General features: G+C 43.1%; 1 protein-coding gene across 5 annotated transcripts in view; it reads left to right on the forward strand.

Moving 5' to 3' along the window:
- plekhg5b (pleckstrin homology domain containing, family G (with RhoGef domain) member 5b) overlaps window positions 1-18,204 on the forward strand; it is a 93,815-nt gene that overhangs the window by 42,940 nt on the left and 32,671 nt on the right. For 3 of the 5 annotated variants that reach the window (XM_031290506.2, XM_036008503.1, XM_031290510.2), the window contains 5 exons: window positions 14,389-14,530; window positions 16,497-16,596; window positions 16,839-16,899; window positions 17,446-17,537; window positions 17,995-18,131. In XM_031290506.2, coding sequence (XP_031146366.2) covers window positions 14,389-14,530; window positions 16,497-16,596; window positions 16,839-16,899; window positions 17,446-17,537; window positions 17,995-18,131 — 532 coding nt within the window. Of the gene's footprint in view, window positions 1-503; window positions 584-13,210; window positions 13,446-14,388; window positions 14,531-16,496; window positions 16,597-16,838; window positions 16,900-17,445; window positions 17,538-17,994; window positions 18,132-18,204 lie in introns of those variants that run through there. The other 2 variants (XM_031290509.2, XM_031290508.2) reach the window with 2 other exon arrangements.

Raw genomic sequence — 18,204 nt, forward strand, 5'->3', positions numbered from 1 at the left:
ATATGAACCAAATTTCCCAAAAATAACATGGATGGTTCCATCCGCTAATTGATGATCACTACTTTTATGGTCTACCCGGGTGAAAATCTGTGATCATCCATAAACATATGTTTCTCTGACCTCAACTATTAGTCAAGATAATTCCTAATTTCTGCTCATTTTACTCAAAAATTACCGATAATTTCATGTAAATGATGTTTATTCGCCATCAATTCCACAAAGAAGTGTGAAACTAGTGGTAACAATTTTGCTAAAAAGTTGCCAAACTTGAAGTTGGCTAAAAAGATATAACGTACAATTGGGTAATCATTAAGAGGCTACTTTATGCTTTATAAACAGGCAAACCGAACCGGAGGACAACAAGTGCATGGTTGACGGGAAGACAACACAAAGGTTTACTTGGAATACCCCCCCCACCTTTCACTTCCTCCTTTTTTGGTCTTGTTCACCACCCTCCTATCTCTTCTCCTGCCCTGAAGCTATGGATAAGGAGGCTGGTTGCGTCACAGTCCAGCCAAAGTTGCCTGAGACAGCAGTCAGTACACTTGACTTCTCTGTTAGAGCAGAGAGAGACCAGCTGCTGGTGAGTGGTGCTTTTCTTCTGTAGTCGTAATGATCACCCCAAACTGTGTTTAGTTTTTCAGCGCTAAGAGGATTTAGTGGTGTTTCTCATCTGAAGAGTTGGCTCGAGGGTTAGGGTTAGGTATAAGAAAAGTTATCTCGATGACTTCCCCTAGTTCGTCCAACGACTGAGCGGTTAATGGGTTAGGGAATATATTAGGGTTAGAGGTGAGGGTGTTTCTCAGTGATGACACTGTCACAGTGGCATGTGTCATTTGGGTGTCATGTAAATATTTGACTCCGCTGCGGAGAATCGAAAAACAAAGAAAATTTCACTTTTGCTTTAACAATTATTCCAAATACAATTTTTAAAAGATATAAATGAATACATTCCTGTTGCCTGTAATTGTTGCAGTTTCCATTTATGCTTGGATAAAAAAAAAAAAACGACCATATCCAGTTGAGTATCAATGAGTTGTGGAAGATGAGGAGATAATATTTTTTTGTGGGCAAACACTGGCTTGCGTGTTGAAACATACCTTTCACTGGAATGCATAGTCTGCTTCACAAGAACATTAGTTACCGTATTCCCTGCGAGCATGTTTGTTCCTGAGTTTTATTTATTAATTTTTTTGTGGCAGTTGCTCAAACCTGGAGTGCCTGTCTGTGCTGTCGATGGATGGTGTCTGATTTCACCTTGTTTCCGTAGTACTCTGCTGTATGTGATAGTGGCAGCCAGGGCCAAAAAGACAACGGAGGCGGTGTTGTTGCCCCATCAGGACCGTGATTCGCTGGAGATTTTGGGAGGCAACACAAAACACAATTTGCATAATCATTAGCCCGAAGAGGAAATGCAAATGAAAAAAATAGCTTCTGCTGTGTTGCAGCATGAATCCATCACTGTGTGTCACTGTGCAGAGGAGGACATTATGAAATGTTGTGTACAGTTACTCAGTCGGTGGTCTATCTGGTGTACAAATACCATGGAACAAGCAGATTAGTCACACAAACTGATGGAGTCTGATATACTGATATATGTTTTTTTTTTTTTTTTATTTTTAATTCCAATCATATTTCTGATTTATCACAACTTGGATTTTGTGGTAATAGTATTGTTGGACGTGCCAAGTTAATTACTGAGGAAAGCCGCAATGTAAAAACAAGTCTGAAAGGGTGAAAAACATGATCATACAAAGTTGTTTTGAAGATAAAACAAAAGCCAAACATTACCCTTACACGTACTTCACAGTTTACAGAGCTCGATGGTGTTTTTTGCCTCCAACATCGCCTTCCAGGCTGCTAACCCTAAACATAACCATTGCCGCGCTGCCTGGAAGGCGACTTTGGGGGGCAAAAAACACCAAATACCGACAGTACAGACCGACTTAGTCTTCTTGTGATGGTTTATTACCAACTTTAACAGTTGCACTTACTTTCAGTGTTATCCCCAAATAAAGTGATTTAGGTAAACTGAGTAATTTCGGTCGTATGGCTTAGCAACTGTAACTTTCTCCACGTGTTTAATTGGTCCAAACAGAGCAATACTTCTTGGTATGCAAAGAGTTTGGAGGGTTTTATTCCCTGTAAAACCCCAAAACGCAAGAACAACAGTATGGATTCAACGGTGAGTTGATCTGCTCTAATGAAAGCAGAACAGCTTAAACTTCAAAGGGGAGAGGGGGGGGATGAGCAGCAGTGCCGCCGGTCGGAGTCGAACCCGTGGCTGCTCCGTCGAGGAGTAAACCTCTATATATGGGCTCTACCAGGTGAGCTAACCAGGTGCCCTTCAAGTATATACTCAGACCCTTTTGTTGGTGATCTAGTTTTAAACATGAGTTAGCTAGTTAGCTAGCTAGCTGATGAAATCTGTCAGTTGTCGTTTTAGCTAATAAAACTGACAGTTACCGGCCAGAAATAAAGAAGCCTGCTTTTGTGGTACCATTATGTCTTAAGTATACTTGTTTAGAGTGGTAAATCCATCACTGTTATCATTGTAAACTATGTTCCATGCCAACCCGTTCTCGGTCATAACTCTTCAAATACTGATGCTTGGTCCGTGGCTCTCAGCGTCCGACACTGACGCAAAAATCACCCTTTGGCACCTGTATGGAACGCACCCGGTAGAACAGCCTGACCGCGGCGCTGTCAGATGACCTAGTATTTGGAGCGATAACGCTAGCGAGTAGTATGAAAGACTGAAAATCCACGTAAGGAGGAAGGTTTGAGTGGTGGATGGGTCAAACAACACAGGACTTTTGGTAATCTTTTCCTAAACCTGAAACTGTCCCGTTCTTGTGTCGCGTGTCAGTTAAAACGTACATCCCGACCCAGTCAACAAGTGACGGCAAGAGTCCCGCCCAAGCGCGTCTAAATATGACGCCAAAGGGCTAGACGGCTAAAGGAGAGTTTTTGCATCGGTAACAAACGCCAAAGGCACATGACCAAGTGTAGCTTTTTGACACGCAGTGGAGTGAGAACACACACACACACACACACACACACACACACACTTTGCTCTCTCCTGGGAGGATGAAAAACAACAAGTGCCTCTGTAAGAGTACATCCACATGTGTGCGAACTGCGTCAGGACTGTATGGTACCAGAACAAGGGAGAGTCGGTTAATAGGGAACAGGCATGCAGTGAGGCAGGCAGTTTTGTTGCATAACAGCCGCAGTAAAAAACCATGCCCTGGCTCTCCTCCTCTCCAGAGGACAGATGGCGGCAGAAGAAAGCGAGCGCGCGCGCGGCGGCTCTCTCCCATGCCACTCCTCAACAGATGCACTGCTTATTTATTGAAAAATAAATCAGACTCGGGGCCAGGCCTGCCCAGGCTCCCCCTTTGATCTGCTGCAGCCTCGCTGGGCGCTGGTTTTAATCCCACCTGCTGGGCCTCAGCTAATGGCAACCCTGCGTAATGTTTAGGAAAGCAGGTCCTCTCCAGCACTCACATATGGGGCTGTGGGCTCTGCTCCCAGGAGGAAAAACAAAATTGGCTTTTAAGAAAAAGGTAGCAAAAAAAAAAGCAACATGTAGCAGAGTTTGACCCAGTGTCAGTGTCTGTCAGCTCGGCTTGATGAAAAGCACGTTTAAAAATGGAAATGGAAAATATGCAAAAACATTGTTGAATATCGCGCTAACAATATTACTTGAGATTAAATAAACATCTTAAAGTGTACTCAGTTCTGCTGCTTTTAGTATTCTGCTAAAACACAACAAATTGCTTGAATTTTAAACAAATGAAAGGAAATCATTCCCAACATTCTTTTATTGAATTGAACAAACTGAGCATTGTATTGACTATAAAAGGCACCAAGGACAGCTACGTTTTAATGTGCAGTTTTCTGCTGATATTTTCTTTCAACTGACACAAAAAAATCTGTCTTTCGCAATATGTCGCAGCCTTTCACGATGTGTTTATTGCGGCAGTTGATATATTGTGCAGCCCTGCGTAATGCAGAAACATATATTGTTTGTTGCAGTTAAGAACTCACCAATGTCTGGACAGAAAAGTTGTATGCAAGAAGATGAGTGGCTGGAGAGAAAGTAACTGACAGCGTCTGATTAGTGGGTTGAGAAGATGTGTGTCGTTATACAATATTGATATAATTTGGGAAAACGCATCTTCCCCTTCTTAAAGGCTACTAAACAGTGAAGCGATATCATTCTCTAAACTTATTTGACCCCTCCAGCAGTTTAATAACCCCAAACAGCGGCACCGTGGCTCCATTTGACGCTTAGCGCTGCCCATGGCGATTGTGATTGGTTTAAAGAAATGTCAATAAACCAGAGCGTGTTTTTCTCCCATCCTGGAATGCTGTATGCACTAGCCAGACCCTCCTCCGCAGCGCGGTGGAGGAAGGTCTGGCAATGCGAGACTACGGTAAAATGAGCCTGAAAAATATTTTTAGCTTTATTTGCATTAGACATGGTTTGGTAAAACTGTTTGTATAGTCTATGCACTCTGGTCTGTACTGTATTGATGTATGCACAGGTCAAAGGTCAGCACATTAGTGTATTAGTCTGTGGAAATGAGACAGTAGTGGTCTTCCCATTGGCCGTAGACGATGATGTATACTTGTGTTTTGAGGTTTGGGTTGTCTTTGGTTAGTGTGAGGTTATAGACGGGTATGAGTTGCTCTTACCAAAGTCTGTCTGGATGTTTGACTGACTTCACTGCACTTTGACTATTTGAACAAGACGGTGCATGACTCTGCCTCGTCTGGTTGCTAACCAATCAATTTCGTGCGTAGGTGTGTTCATTGGGATGCATTTTTGGTGTGTTTTTCTGTAAGAGAAAGAGAATTAAAAAAACAGGCCAGGCTGTTTTTTTGTCTTACGTTCTGTGGTCTCTGTTGATGCTTTTAAAAAGCAGCTGAAGACTCAACGTGTTTAAACTGGCTTTTGTCTCACGTTTGTAATTCTGTGTTTTGAAGTCTTTTTCATTTTTTATTTCCCATTGGTATTTTATTTCTCTTTTGCTTGCTCCTTTTACTGTTTGAGTCTTATTTTAACAATTTTTCATGGGAAGCACGTTGTGACTTTGTCTGTAAAAGGTGCCATATCAAATATAAACCTATTGTTTTTGAAAGAAAAGATGGGGCGAGACTAGAGGTTGACTTGAAGCTATGTGTGCCGACTCCTCCAGCCCCTCGTGACTGATGAGGAGCGGCGTCAACGCTAACATAACTTACTGCTGAGGACAATCTCCTCCAGTTGCCAAATCAGTGATGACTTTCATGTTAGGACAGGACCTTTCAAAAGACTGGCTTTTCTGAAAGAGTGGAGTAATGGTAAGCATTAAAGTTGGCCCGGGTAATTAAACACAGTGTAGCTGGATGTCACCCGCAGTCTCAACAAAGACTGAGACCTTTCTGCGTCGGACAGTTTGTTGGCCCAAACAACACGGTTTGAGCTCAACTTAACCAAACGGTGTTCTCCATTGTCCCCAATATGATGCATTAATCACACTGTTGTGTTGTGTGTTGATTCAGGTTTGCTTTGATTTCATGTTTTCTAGAGTGTGAGTGTGAGTGGAGGCTGATGATGGTCGCTTGGAACAATGATGGGGAATAGAGTTTGCTCTGTGGGTGTGGGCACCACTATGACAAACAGCTGTGTGTGTGTGTGTGTGTGTGTGTGTGTGTGTGTGTGTGTGTGTGTGTGTGTGTGTGTGAGAGAGAGAGAGAGAGAGTGTGTGTTATGGAGCAATACATGTGTGGGAACTCCTGTTTTCACAATATGTCAAAAGATAAGATTTGTTATTCTTTTGCAGAATGTTTTTTATAAGATGCAGTAGATTTGCGTGTCGTACATTAATCCCAACCTCCTAAATCCAGCCCCACCCTTCTACACACTCATACTTACAGTCTGACACACCACACACACACACACACACACACACACACCAACAGATAAAGGCTTTATTAAAAGCTCAAGCTGGAGCGTATTTCCATTCTTGGCCAGCTCTCCCTCTTAGTTCTCACCTATCATTATTAACATTTGGTTGGCTAGTCATTGTCTTGTGTTGACATTCATTTATCTACCTAAGAGAGTAGGGATGGTACGATATGCTTTTGTCCCGATTCGATTCTTTCACGATACGTGGGTGCCAGTTATTGAGATTTTCATTTGTTGCGATTCTAGAAGTATTGCGATTCGATAGTATTGAGTATTGTGATTTTCTTTTCCTTCTTTTAACAAAAGTTGAATAATACACCTCTAGAGACAATATATCATGAGTAATTGTTTTGTCAGTCAGTCAGTCAGTCTGACATTAATTTCATTTGTAAAGAGGTACATAACATGGATTTTCTGCATTTTCTGCTTTCAGTCAGAAAACTGATATGATGTAGACGACGTCACTTAAAAAAAAAAAAAAAAATATCACAATACACTATTTTTCCCCCACCCCTACAATAGAGTTGGTTTCCAAGAGTCGATTCCATTTTGGAAGCAGTCCTCGTTAGCTCTCCTTCCTCTTTGTTATTAGACAAGCGCAATGTAAAAAACATAGCATCTCATTTTGAGCATGCCTTGAGCGTTGCTTGCACTGATAAAAATCACCAACATCAGATTATATCAGCTGTAGCTGTTAACGTTGATTCCAGGGATGCACCAAATCCAGGATTCGGCTTCGGATTCCGCCGAATATTGGGCTTTTTGATGGGGTTCGGTTTCTGCCGAACCTTAGAATTTATTTCCACCGAACCCTACGCTTGCACTAAGCGCGCTACGCTGGTCGGCGTAATGACGCCGCCGTAGATTATGGGAAGGTGTTACGTAGGTGGACCGTTCAATGCAGTAGGCTGTGAGAAAGTGAAAATGGAACTCGTGAACAGAAGAAGAAGCGTTGTTTGGCAGTACTTTCAGTCAAAAGACGGCGATTCAAGTCCAGCTACATGTTCAATTTGCAATGCCGATTAGTCTCGTGGTGGCAAGGACTAGGGCTTTGACGCCGAACTTCGATATACGAATATAATTTGAATATTAAAAAAAATATTGATATTCGAACGAATATTAGGCAGCCCTTAATATTCGAATTTCGAACCTGTTATGGGCATTATTTTTTTGTAAATGTGTTTGCTTGTAAACCTTGTTTTCAATTCAGATTCCGAGGCTTTTTCACGCATTTCAAAATGTAACTACACGTCGCTCGGCCGTGGCTTGGTAGCGCATTTCCCCCGACTCATTTCCTGCTTCTCCTTCTCCATAAACAATGTAAAATCAAGGAGAGGGTTAACTTCTCCTGCTCCAGATTTCCCACCGTGGTCAGAAAGAACAGGGGAGACACTTTGTTTCTCTCACTAAGACTATAGAGTCGCTACTCGCTCTGAAGCTACCGGTAATCACAGTCACTCTCTCACAACACACACTCCCCAGACACACACACACACACACACACACCCACACACACGCGGCTCGACGCACACACCAGCGCAAAAGTATGAACATCAGACCACTTACGTAGGCTACGGTGAAATATCCGACCTTCCTGTTGAAAGCATATTGTTTGTGTTTAATCCAGGGTCTGACTTTTAATTAAAAAAAAAAACAGTGGTGGCAGTGTGTTTTTCTTCTAACAACATCATTGCATGCCTACTGACTGATAGGGCTGAACGATATGGACAAAATTTCATATCTCGATATTCATGCCAGATATCTCGATATCGATACGATATGACTACGGGTTCGGTGAAAATCAAGCATTCTTCAGAAAAATAAACACATCATAATACAAAAGAGTGCAGTTTTATTGATTAGAACTCACTGCCAGTCATCAACATTACTGTAACATAGTCACCAATCAATAAATAAAAAAATAAAAATGTTTACTGCAGCTCTGCTTTAACAAAAAAAATAAAATGCAGCAGCTGGTGGAAGGTGAAACATTGAAAGTGCATTGAAGTGCAACATCTTATATTCTTCATAAGACAACATAACAGTATGCAGAAAATGCATAACAAAACAGAGGTAGTTACAGCACAGTTACAGATTCTTTGCCAGGAACACTAGCTTGTTAACCATGTCTGGCTTATTATTATATATATAGCGTCTGTAATGTCTTTATGTCTGGTGGACGTCAACTCATATGGTGTAACACTACTGAAAGCATCAGCAATCATACTTTGCTTGGGCCTCTTTTGGGATGACTGAGAAGTCCCCAGTGTTTCTCTCATTGTCATACACTCTTAGTGCAGCACATGATGGTGTTGTTTCAGGTGGTGAAACATGTTTGTTGTGCTACCTTGCTTCGTCGCAATTTTCGCCAAGCACGACTTGCACAACCCCTCGCTCTGGTTGACATCATCCTTTCTAAATCCAAAATACCTCCAAATAATGGAGGATGATTTATGTTTTGGCACAAAATTAGTTTCTGCATCGCCACCGGCCGCATTATCTTCCGCACTCATGTTACTTTTCTTTCGTTTCGATTTCCCCGCTGTGAATGTCCTGTGTGTGTGCGTCAGTCTTCGTCTCCCTCACTCCTGCCCTTCTATGTTTGTCATTGGCTGGCTTCAGCTGTCGATCCACATGAATTAAGCTTTGTGGTTGGCTGGCCGTAATGGTGCGTTCAAGGGCAATCGTAAAAGTGATTATGGTGACTGCCAGAGCTGTACATGCAGGGCGTGCGCGGAGGAAAATCTATCGTTTATATCGTTACTTTTTCGATATTAATATCTTGAATGTTCATATCTAGATATAGATACGATAACGGTATATCGTTCAGCCCTACTGACTGATACACTGCCCTCTGGTGGACAGAACATATACGAAGTTTGATACCAATATAAGCCTTACTGAAGGCATTTAATGGTCAAAATATTATTAATAAATATTCGAATATATTCGAATATTAATATTCATAAACAAACAAACTTCGAATATGATTTTTGGGCAAAAGTCAAAGCCCTAGCAAGGACCCTAAACAATACACAACATCGCCGCTGTTAAAACATTTGCGTATGAAACATACAAAAGAATATAAGTTGTGCATGAAGGAATCTACAGGCAGCAGCCAAAATGCAGCAACTTTAGGTACATTACATACATTAATGTGTTTACTGTGTTAATGGACTGAGGATGGGAGGAGGATTCGGTATTCAGTTTTGGATTCGGCAGAAACTTAACCAGTGGATTCGGTATTCTGCTCTCTTCAAGCTGGTGTCTGTACTGGGCCTAGCTGGATCGATTGTTCCCGTAGAAAAGCACATGGCAGTGACTTCGCTGCTCTTTAACGGAGATGGGACGGTTAACCAGATGTACATTTGCCAAACCAGCCACTTAGTCCTCGTCCTTAAAGTCTTTTCTCTCTCCAAGAAAAGCATAAATCTCACCTTTTGTGAGCTTTTCTATGGGAACCATCCGGGACCAATGGGGCTACACAAGGACAACGTTTTGCAACTGTATGTTTTGTAGTTCAATACAACAGAGTGGTTCCTCTTCTCTACACAAATAATCCAGCTGAGTGCATTATGTCAGCATCAGGGGAATCATATCCTATCAAAACAGTTCTTCATCGACACTAGAGACAAAGTGTAAGTCAGTCAGGATACAGCTGTTATTTCAATGTGTCCTAATGCATTTAATCAGTATTCCATATTTTGTTCTGCTCATCTCCTTTTCAGCTTTTTTGCTAAGATCACTAAAAACCTGCCAACAAGCTGCGGTACGGCTCAAAATTGAATCTTTGAATTTCAGTTACTTACAGATGTTGAAAAACGTAACCTAATTAGAGTTGATAAGTGATTCAGATTTCGATAAAATGCTATTGAACGCCAACTCTATCAAGCTTTACACAACAGAACAAGGAAAGCCTATTATCTCTCTGAAGATACACCATGACATTTGGCTGTGAGAGAAACTGCAGCCTACGGTTCACATACACCCCCCCCGCCCCCTCTCTTCACGCTTCAAAACACGCACGCATGCACACGGTGATGCATGCTATTACACAAGTGCTAGGTGTGCACTGGCAGGACAAGCTGTTCCGGAGGAAGGCTGAGTGCGGTTTTAGAGGGGGGGGGGGGGAATGCATAACATTTGGAAACAGATAGGAGGTCTGATCCAGCATAGTTTTGGAGATCGAGAGATCATTACTGAGCAGATTCTTTGCCTGCTCTTCAAAGCAGCCGTGTGATCGATGAACACTGTATCCCATCGAATCAGATCTGTAATCCGGGTTTGAATGTATCTGCAGCCTTTTCCTCAATGCGTCCTATAATTTCATACACCGAGACTGATTACCCACAGATTTTCCTGTTCCCAGCGAGGATGCATCAGGCAGTCCAAACGTATTAAAGAAATTGTCCTTGGGAGACAAAATTGTGTGACGGTGGTGAGGATGTCGCAGCCAAATTGAACTGCCAGGCTGTTGCTCCAAAAGCCACAAGTCCCATCCTTAATTATAAATCATGTTGAAGACATTTGAATATGAAGTTAATAATGGCTCCCCAGTTTTAATGCCTTTAGCATCAGCTGTGTGACGTTAGTCAGTGCCAGTGGCTGCAGTAAGTGCTTTAAAGTGTGTTGTTCATATGTTGCGTGCCGAGGTTGAAGGATGAAGGTAAAGGTAAGAATCCGGATTCACCTCAATAGACTTCAATCATGGGGCAACCCAGAGTGTGCGCCCCATGAGTCCTTGGCAGTGGCCCGGGTTCGAATCCGGCCCGCGGCACTTTGCTGCATGTCCCCGTCGTCCCCCCCCCCTCTCTCTCTCCGTCCCCTTCCCTGTCTTCAAGCAGTCCTGTCAATTAAAAGGCTATGAAAACCCCCAAAAAATAATCTTTAAAAATAAAGAAGAAGACTTCACTTATATACTTCCGCACAAGAATACTACCTTTATTACAGCTGAGCGACTCGTGTGCTGTGCGTGTGCGACTGTGTGTGTGTGTGTGTGTGTGTGTGTGTGTGTGTGTGTGTGTGTGTGTGTGTGTGAACAAGTGCATAAGCAGGTGCCACGTGGCTTTGGATGTGCTAAGCCAAGACAAAGGGCCGCCGTGGGGTCGGTCTGTGTTCTCAGCTGTTGGGGAGGGGGATGAAGGTGGGGCTGTGTGTGTGTGTGTGTGTGTGTGTGTGTGTGTGTGTGTGTGTGTTCATTTACAGTCACTTGTGCCCCCCCCGAACCTCTCCGCTAATCCGGCCAGACACACGCGACACACACTCACATGACACATGTTGTATCGCAGCAATCATACACTCAGTACGAGGCACGCTTGGCCTCCTGTCAGCTGTCCTGCACGCTCACATTCCCTTACAGTCACTCTCGCACTCCTCTTCGTTGTAGGAAAACTGATCCAGAAACGGGCCGAGTCTGGTCGTCCTCGTGCCCAAGTATCAATCATCCCTCTCACTGATAGGAATGTTGAGTATTGCAAAAATCCCTGTTGCACATATCCTGAGCTGAAGTTATTTTAGGGTCATATTTTCAGGTATCTGTCTTTGATGTAAGATTACATGCTTTGTTTGAGGGTTTTTTTCCGTTTGGTGCTTTTTGAGCCTTTTCTTCATCCTGTGATGCACTCGTTTGTCTTGGCTAAAGCGTCAGATATTTTCAGCTGGAATGTGAACGCCCTAACTTGATAGTGAGGAAGGCCTGTTGTCTAAATATGGCATCTGATTTGCTCGTATTTCTCTGGCCCGGCCGTCTGTCTCCACACCTCATGGAGAACATAGCACCTCTGTGCGATGGGACTTTTGACTCTGCTGCACCAAAATGTGCACGCACGTGCGTTGACGTTGATTTCAGAGAGGCATATGTAGGCGATGTAACAGATTTCTGTGACTTGTTTGCTTCTGCCCTGAAGCTGTCTCTTTGGCAGCATGGTCCTTTGGCGGTAAATCAAGCTCAGTGACTCAGTCGGGGGTGATGACACTTTACTTCTCTGTACCTGCAACTTGTCATATATGTCATCAACTGCAACGATTGAGAAATTACTTGAGTTTTCACACTGTTTCCATTATCCTCCTTTGCTGTAGTCATTACTCAGTGAGCACAAGACTGAACAGGTTTAAAAAAAAAAAAAAAAAAAGAAGAAAAAAAACAGAACATTTGTTCCATACTAGGGGTTTCACTGAATAGTCGACTATTCGAATAATTAACATGGTGCAGTAATGAAGTAATGGCAATGGATCAGATATGCGTGTAAATACATCAGATATGCAGCAGGGGGCGGTGTGGGCGGGTAAACAAGTCATAGTTGTTCTGTGTGACTTAAGTTGGCATGGAGCGGCACAAAGAGACATTGTGCTAACCGCAACCGGACTCCTACGCCAACCAGGAGTGCCAAATGAGGATAAATGAAGACTGTAGTGACAGCGAGTAACTGAGTAGCATTGTCATTGTGTGCATGCAAACAGATGACACTAGCATTTAGGTGCCGCAGTACAGTCTGTCTACAGTCCAGAGCCACGGAGCCACTGACGTGGCTGCAGATCTTATTTTTGATAGATTTTGGCCATTATTCCTATCAGTAATAATAACATTTGAATGGTCTGACTGCCGTATACATTTCTTGCCTTACCACATACATTGTTGTAGTGGTGCCACCGTGTCCCCAGATCTCAGCAACTACTTTACTATTTTTACACTGTTGTGCAGTGACTTTGGGGAGTGTTTAAAAGAATCGATTTCTCACTGAATTCTTGACACTATCGTGACAACTATGAGAATTAGGACACAAGTTGTAATACACTGGAATTATCCTAGAATGCAGTTGTTCGTACTGGAGGAGAGCCTGTCACAGTAAACAAGGCCATTCTCTCAGTCTCTTTCTATTTAAAACCTCTCCCTGGTTGGTTAGTGGCTCTGTCTGGATATAATGACCCTGGGTGCATGAGAGAAAGGGAGGAGTCAGTGCTGGTGGTGGCAGAGGAGAGAGGGGAAAAAGAGGAGAAGACCCTGACTTGTGGCGCTCATAGCCAGGCTGTTTAATCGCAGCAGGACCATCGGATGGCTTTGACAGAGCACAGGCACCAATTAGGCTGCAAGATTAGGGGGCTTTGTACTTCTGAATAGCTTCTGGATGGACCTTTTTTTCTTCTTCTTCCTCTTCTTCCTTCCTGCCTTGGGTTTATATCTTTACTGGGACTCCTCATCCTCCCATAACCTTATCCCTCCTTCCGTCCCTCCCTCTTTCTGTCCCCCTCCAGCCCTGCAACCTGCTCCTTAAAGTCTGCGATTATGCCTGGCTAGACATTGAGAGGAGTGGATTAATAAGGCAGCTCGTCAGTGTGGCTTGACGTGGGGGACAGTGCAGAGTGAATAAGCAGGCCAGCACAGTGGCAAATTGGATGCTTATTGGGTTCCTGGGTGCCTGCTGGCATGGATATGGAGCCGGATTGCAGGAGTGGGGGAGACTCATGCTCCAATCTGCAGAATATGACGGTAGAGTACCAGGAGAGGAGACGGAGAGTCATTTGTATTGAAATCTGAGTTACTGTATTGTACTTAAACTCTGTTATGTGTAGCTAGAGCATGTGGCAGTACAATATATTTACTTCAGACAGGCCTATATAAAAGTGTTTTTATCGAGGGGATGACGTCTTATCTTTTGCATATCTATAGTTGTTGTGTTTACATGAAAGCTGGACTCAAACCCCTGTTGTGCACACATTTACAAACACACACACACATGCACAGACATGCTGCTCCTCCTGAGTACATGGGAACAATGACAGGAAGTACATTAGCAGGACCGCCATTGTATCTCCCCATACATCCTCGCTTCCTGAGCTGGGTGTGGGTGATGGTGCAGGGGGACACAGGGTGGAGAGGGGACACTCCTGAGGTGAGGGAAAGAGCAGCGGGGTGGGTGGGGGGGTATTCGGATCTGTCTGGACCGAGACAGAGAAATCCTTAATCCTGCAGCCTTCTGCTGCCTGTCGCCTCGGCTCTGGAGCTTTTGGAGCTATGTGGCCTGGAATTCTCCCAGTTAACTGGCCTGTGGTCAGTTTCGTGGTTTCACGATTACGGAGGGTAAGCTGGTCCCAGATCAGCACACAAGGTGAAAAACTAACTTTAAGTCCAATTAGTTGTCATCCCACAGAGGGGACAGATGGCGGGATGGTGGGAGTCACCAAACCTCAGGAATGCCCCTGGCAGCCTCTGTGGATATTTAATTGTGGCAGAAACAATAGTCAGCCAGGGAGCGGTTTATTGTAAATGTGTGTGTGACTGTTTTACCATTTTCACTTTGGCCCAGTCTTTCCGAAATGTTTTTTTTTTTTTTTTTTGTATTTTAAGGCAGGGACTTTGTGTACTTGGCAGTTATGTGATCTGACTTTCTCCTTTTTTCTCCTCTTTTTTTCTCCTCTCTGTCTGCGTTTAGGTTTGCCACCACCCAGACTGCCAAGACCTGAATAACAAAAGCCCCCTTCACCTGTGCGAGTCATGTGACTCGCGCAGCCACTCGGAGAACACAGACAACATGCACTTTGACCGGCACCCCCGATTTGACTTACAACCTCAAGGTAAATGCGCTTTGTTTCTTTATTTGGGTATAAATAAAATCTAAAATGAAAGAAAAAAGTGTTTCTAAGAGTATTTTATAAAGTGTCCGGTGCTGTTCCTGATGGGGGGAGGGGGGATTCTTACAATTATACAATTTTGAGTTTTAACATTTATAATTTTTGTAATCAACAATGTATGTCTGAAAAATCTTCACCAATAGATAAACTTAGGGCTGCACAATTAATCGCAATTTTATCGAAATTGCAATGTGGACTAGTGCAATATCCAAATCGCCTTTTGTTAAAGGCAAAATATGTGTCAAACCATTCTGAATGAAGTGTTGTGGTGCTGCAGAGACGTCACGGCCTACAAATCCTATCCTACAGACTTTTAATTTTAATATTTTTCAATGTAAAATATAGAATATATAATGATACAAAAAAGATCATTCCCCCCAATATCGTGAATCATATCGCAATCTCAATATCAGTCAAAAATAATCGCAATTAGATACCTTCCTCATATCGTGGAGCCCTAGCTAAACTCCTGTTGTGATGGTTATTAAAGGGTTGGTTCATCCAAATAATAATAACAATAAACTTATTTCTCACTTACCTTGAGTCCTAACTAAGCCAGAAAATCAACCAGTTACTATTTCGTTTCACCTCATTCAGTCAACCTAACATTGTGTTCATGTTTGCCAATTTCTCGCGTCAGTAGCCGGTGACATATCCATCCTGTTGACATAGTTTTGAGTCGACTTGGAGGCTGAAGTAGCGCTTTTTCAGCACAGAGCCATTTTACAGTTCAGGAGTTGTCGCTGCTTACAACCTGTGCAGCTGTGTCGATCTCACCCATGCTTGTTGCCATTCCTGTCACTATTTCTCATGGATATAGCAGGGAGATGTCAGTCTTAATCCTGCCTACAAAGCTCCGATTGGTCAACTGTTTTTTTTTTTTTTTTCTTCCCCCAACTGGCAGAAACTGCCCTCAGTGGGCACAGTGCCAGACCTTTCAAATTGCTGTTAAATCATAGATGTGGACAGCGATTCAGAGGTCTGAAACAATGCAGACTATGTTCCTGAGATTTCTGGTTACTCCGAATAATCTAAAGACCTCATTGTGAACATTTTTCATTGTGGACTACGTTCTACCGTGAAGTTAAAACTATCCAGATGCAGGTGGTTTCAAAGTCTGACACTGTGGGCCCCAGGCTACAACTTGAGCCCTATCGTTTAGCCTGTATTTGACTTTGATACTCAAGAAAAACCTTAAAACGTGAGGATTCTCAGACAGGTTCTGGCTTTATGGACATATATCAGAGATACTGATCACAATACGAGGACAACACGGATACTGATTCCGGAAAGGGATGATACTGTGGAACTGTTGAATTTTTATTATAATTTTGTATTGCATACATTTATGACATAGCCAGTTCCGGCCTGCATTTATCAATTTATGTTCATAATAAATATTGGCCCCTCCAGTTGTGTGACAAACCAAAAAGAGAGGAAACTGTTTTCAAACTGCAATTACGCAACACTCAGACTCAACCAGAACCAGAGAGTTTGTATATTCAGGCTGTGAAACAGTTTGCTGTCAGTCAGCTGTGTGGCAGCCTACTATTAAAAATGTAATCAGAATGCCTTGTTTTACTGGATTTGCCATATTCTACGATGGCTAAGGAACTTTTTTGCAGACTTTTTTGTAGGGCTTTATGTGGACCAAACTGTAGGCGAGAAGGCTAAATGAGACTTGAAATAATGCAGTCAAAACGATTTGACTTTTCTCGATGAAATAAAAGCATGTCAAGAAACTATACGTCTGGCCACGCTGGATGTGATTCTCACTTTCCAGTGTGGCCCTTAGTGAAATTAAGTTTGACACCCCTGCTCTACGGTAGAGGTTGAAAGATTGATATTAAAGTTTGCCATAGTTGTGATCCAGCAGTAGGGTTGACTGCTGTGTTTTCTTGACTTTCAGCCTCCATCCTGGCTCGGAACGTGTCCACGCGCTCCTGTCCCCCGCGCACCAGCCCCCCCTCCGACCTGGAGGAAGAGGACGAGGGGAGCAATGACCGCGGGTCGGTAACCCTTCCGTTACAGTGTGCATGTATTCCTGCCTGTCAGTAGAGCTCTTGTCTTTTTCACACTGGAAGATAAATTACAGCCATGAAATGCGTGTGTGTCCTGACAGTTTGATCACTTCTTTTTTTAAGTCTCCATGGTCACATTAAGCAGTTCCTTATATGTTGCATATGTTAAAAGGTATGATAATGATGATGTGTGTGTGTGTGTGTGTGTGTGTGTGTAACTGTTTTTGCAGGGAGCATAAAACAGGGGGGATGAAGTTGGTGAAAAAGAAGCCACGGAGACGACACACTGATGTAAGTAATCATACAGATACAGGGGCTGCAGGCAGGGTGCAACATAAAAAATTCCCCCTCACCCCCAGACTTCCTGGAAGGAGTCTACAGCTACAGTCTACATTTCCACAGAAATGTTTGCGTATTTGTGTTGTGTAACAGTATTTGAAAATGAGAAAAAACATTCTGGCTCCATACGCGTATCTCTATTTATTCTGACGTTTCGTCCCTAAGGCCTTCTTCAAATCAACCCTGGGGGTGCGTTACTTTTCTATATCATATGGGTCAGCAGTATTTGTCACTTGTTTTGTGACTCCCAAGTTATTTGTAGAGCCATACGTTTTCACAAATGGTGCGCGATACAAGCAAAGAGTTGTGCAACACAAAAGCAGCCGTCATTCTTCCCTGCAACACTGATATAACAGAATGGTATCTCCCAGGCTGCTGTGTGTCTGAGTCAGGCAGCCCCCCCACCCCCCCTGTGGATCTGCTAAAAGCACACATACAGCCCGAGCCCGGGGCGGGCCCCACCTGTGTAAACTAACAGTGTGTCTGTTCCCCCTGCAGGACCCCAGTAAGGAGTGCTTCAGCCTTAAGTTTGATCTCAGCGTGGACATAAACACAGAAATTGTACCTGCGATGAAAAAGAAAACCTTGAGGTAAGAGAGGAGGACATATACAATGTTTTGCAAGAGTTTGACATGAACCATTAGGGCTGGGACGATCTGCTTTCATGATACATGGGTGGCGATTTTCATTTGTTGCGATTCTAGAAGTATTGCGATTCGATAATATTGAGTATTGCGATTTTTCCTTTTCCTTCTTTTAACAAAACCAAAAGTTGAATAATACACTTCTGGAGACAATATATCATGAGACATTTCTAAAAACGAATTGTTCATCACATGTCAGTCAGTCAGTCTGACATTTACTTCATTTGTAAAGAAGAACGTAACATATATATTATATAAAATTTTCTGCATTTTCTGCTTTCGCTTTGTTTTGCCAGAAACTGATATGATGTAGTCGCCGAAAAAAAAATCACGATACATACGTGAATCGATTTTTTACCACCCCTGTGAACCCTAATGATCTTTTATCTCTCTGTGTTACCAGAGAGGTTCTAGCTCCGGTGTTTGAGAGGAACGGCATTGAGCTGTCCCGGGTCGACCTGTTCCTGGATCAGTCCAACACGCCGCTGTCCCTCAACTTCGAGGCCTACCGTTTCGGAGGACACTACCTGAAAGTCAAAGGTAAAAAAAAAAACAACAAAAAAAAAAACACAACACACACCAGAACCCGTACACGGATTACAGCACGGAATGA

This window comes from Sander lucioperca, chromosome 12 (assembly GCF_008315115.2).
Source record: "Sander lucioperca isolate FBNREF2018 chromosome 12, SLUC_FBN_1.2, whole genome shotgun sequence".
Classification (NCBI taxonomy): domain Eukaryota; kingdom Metazoa; phylum Chordata; class Actinopteri; order Perciformes; family Percidae; genus Sander; species Sander lucioperca.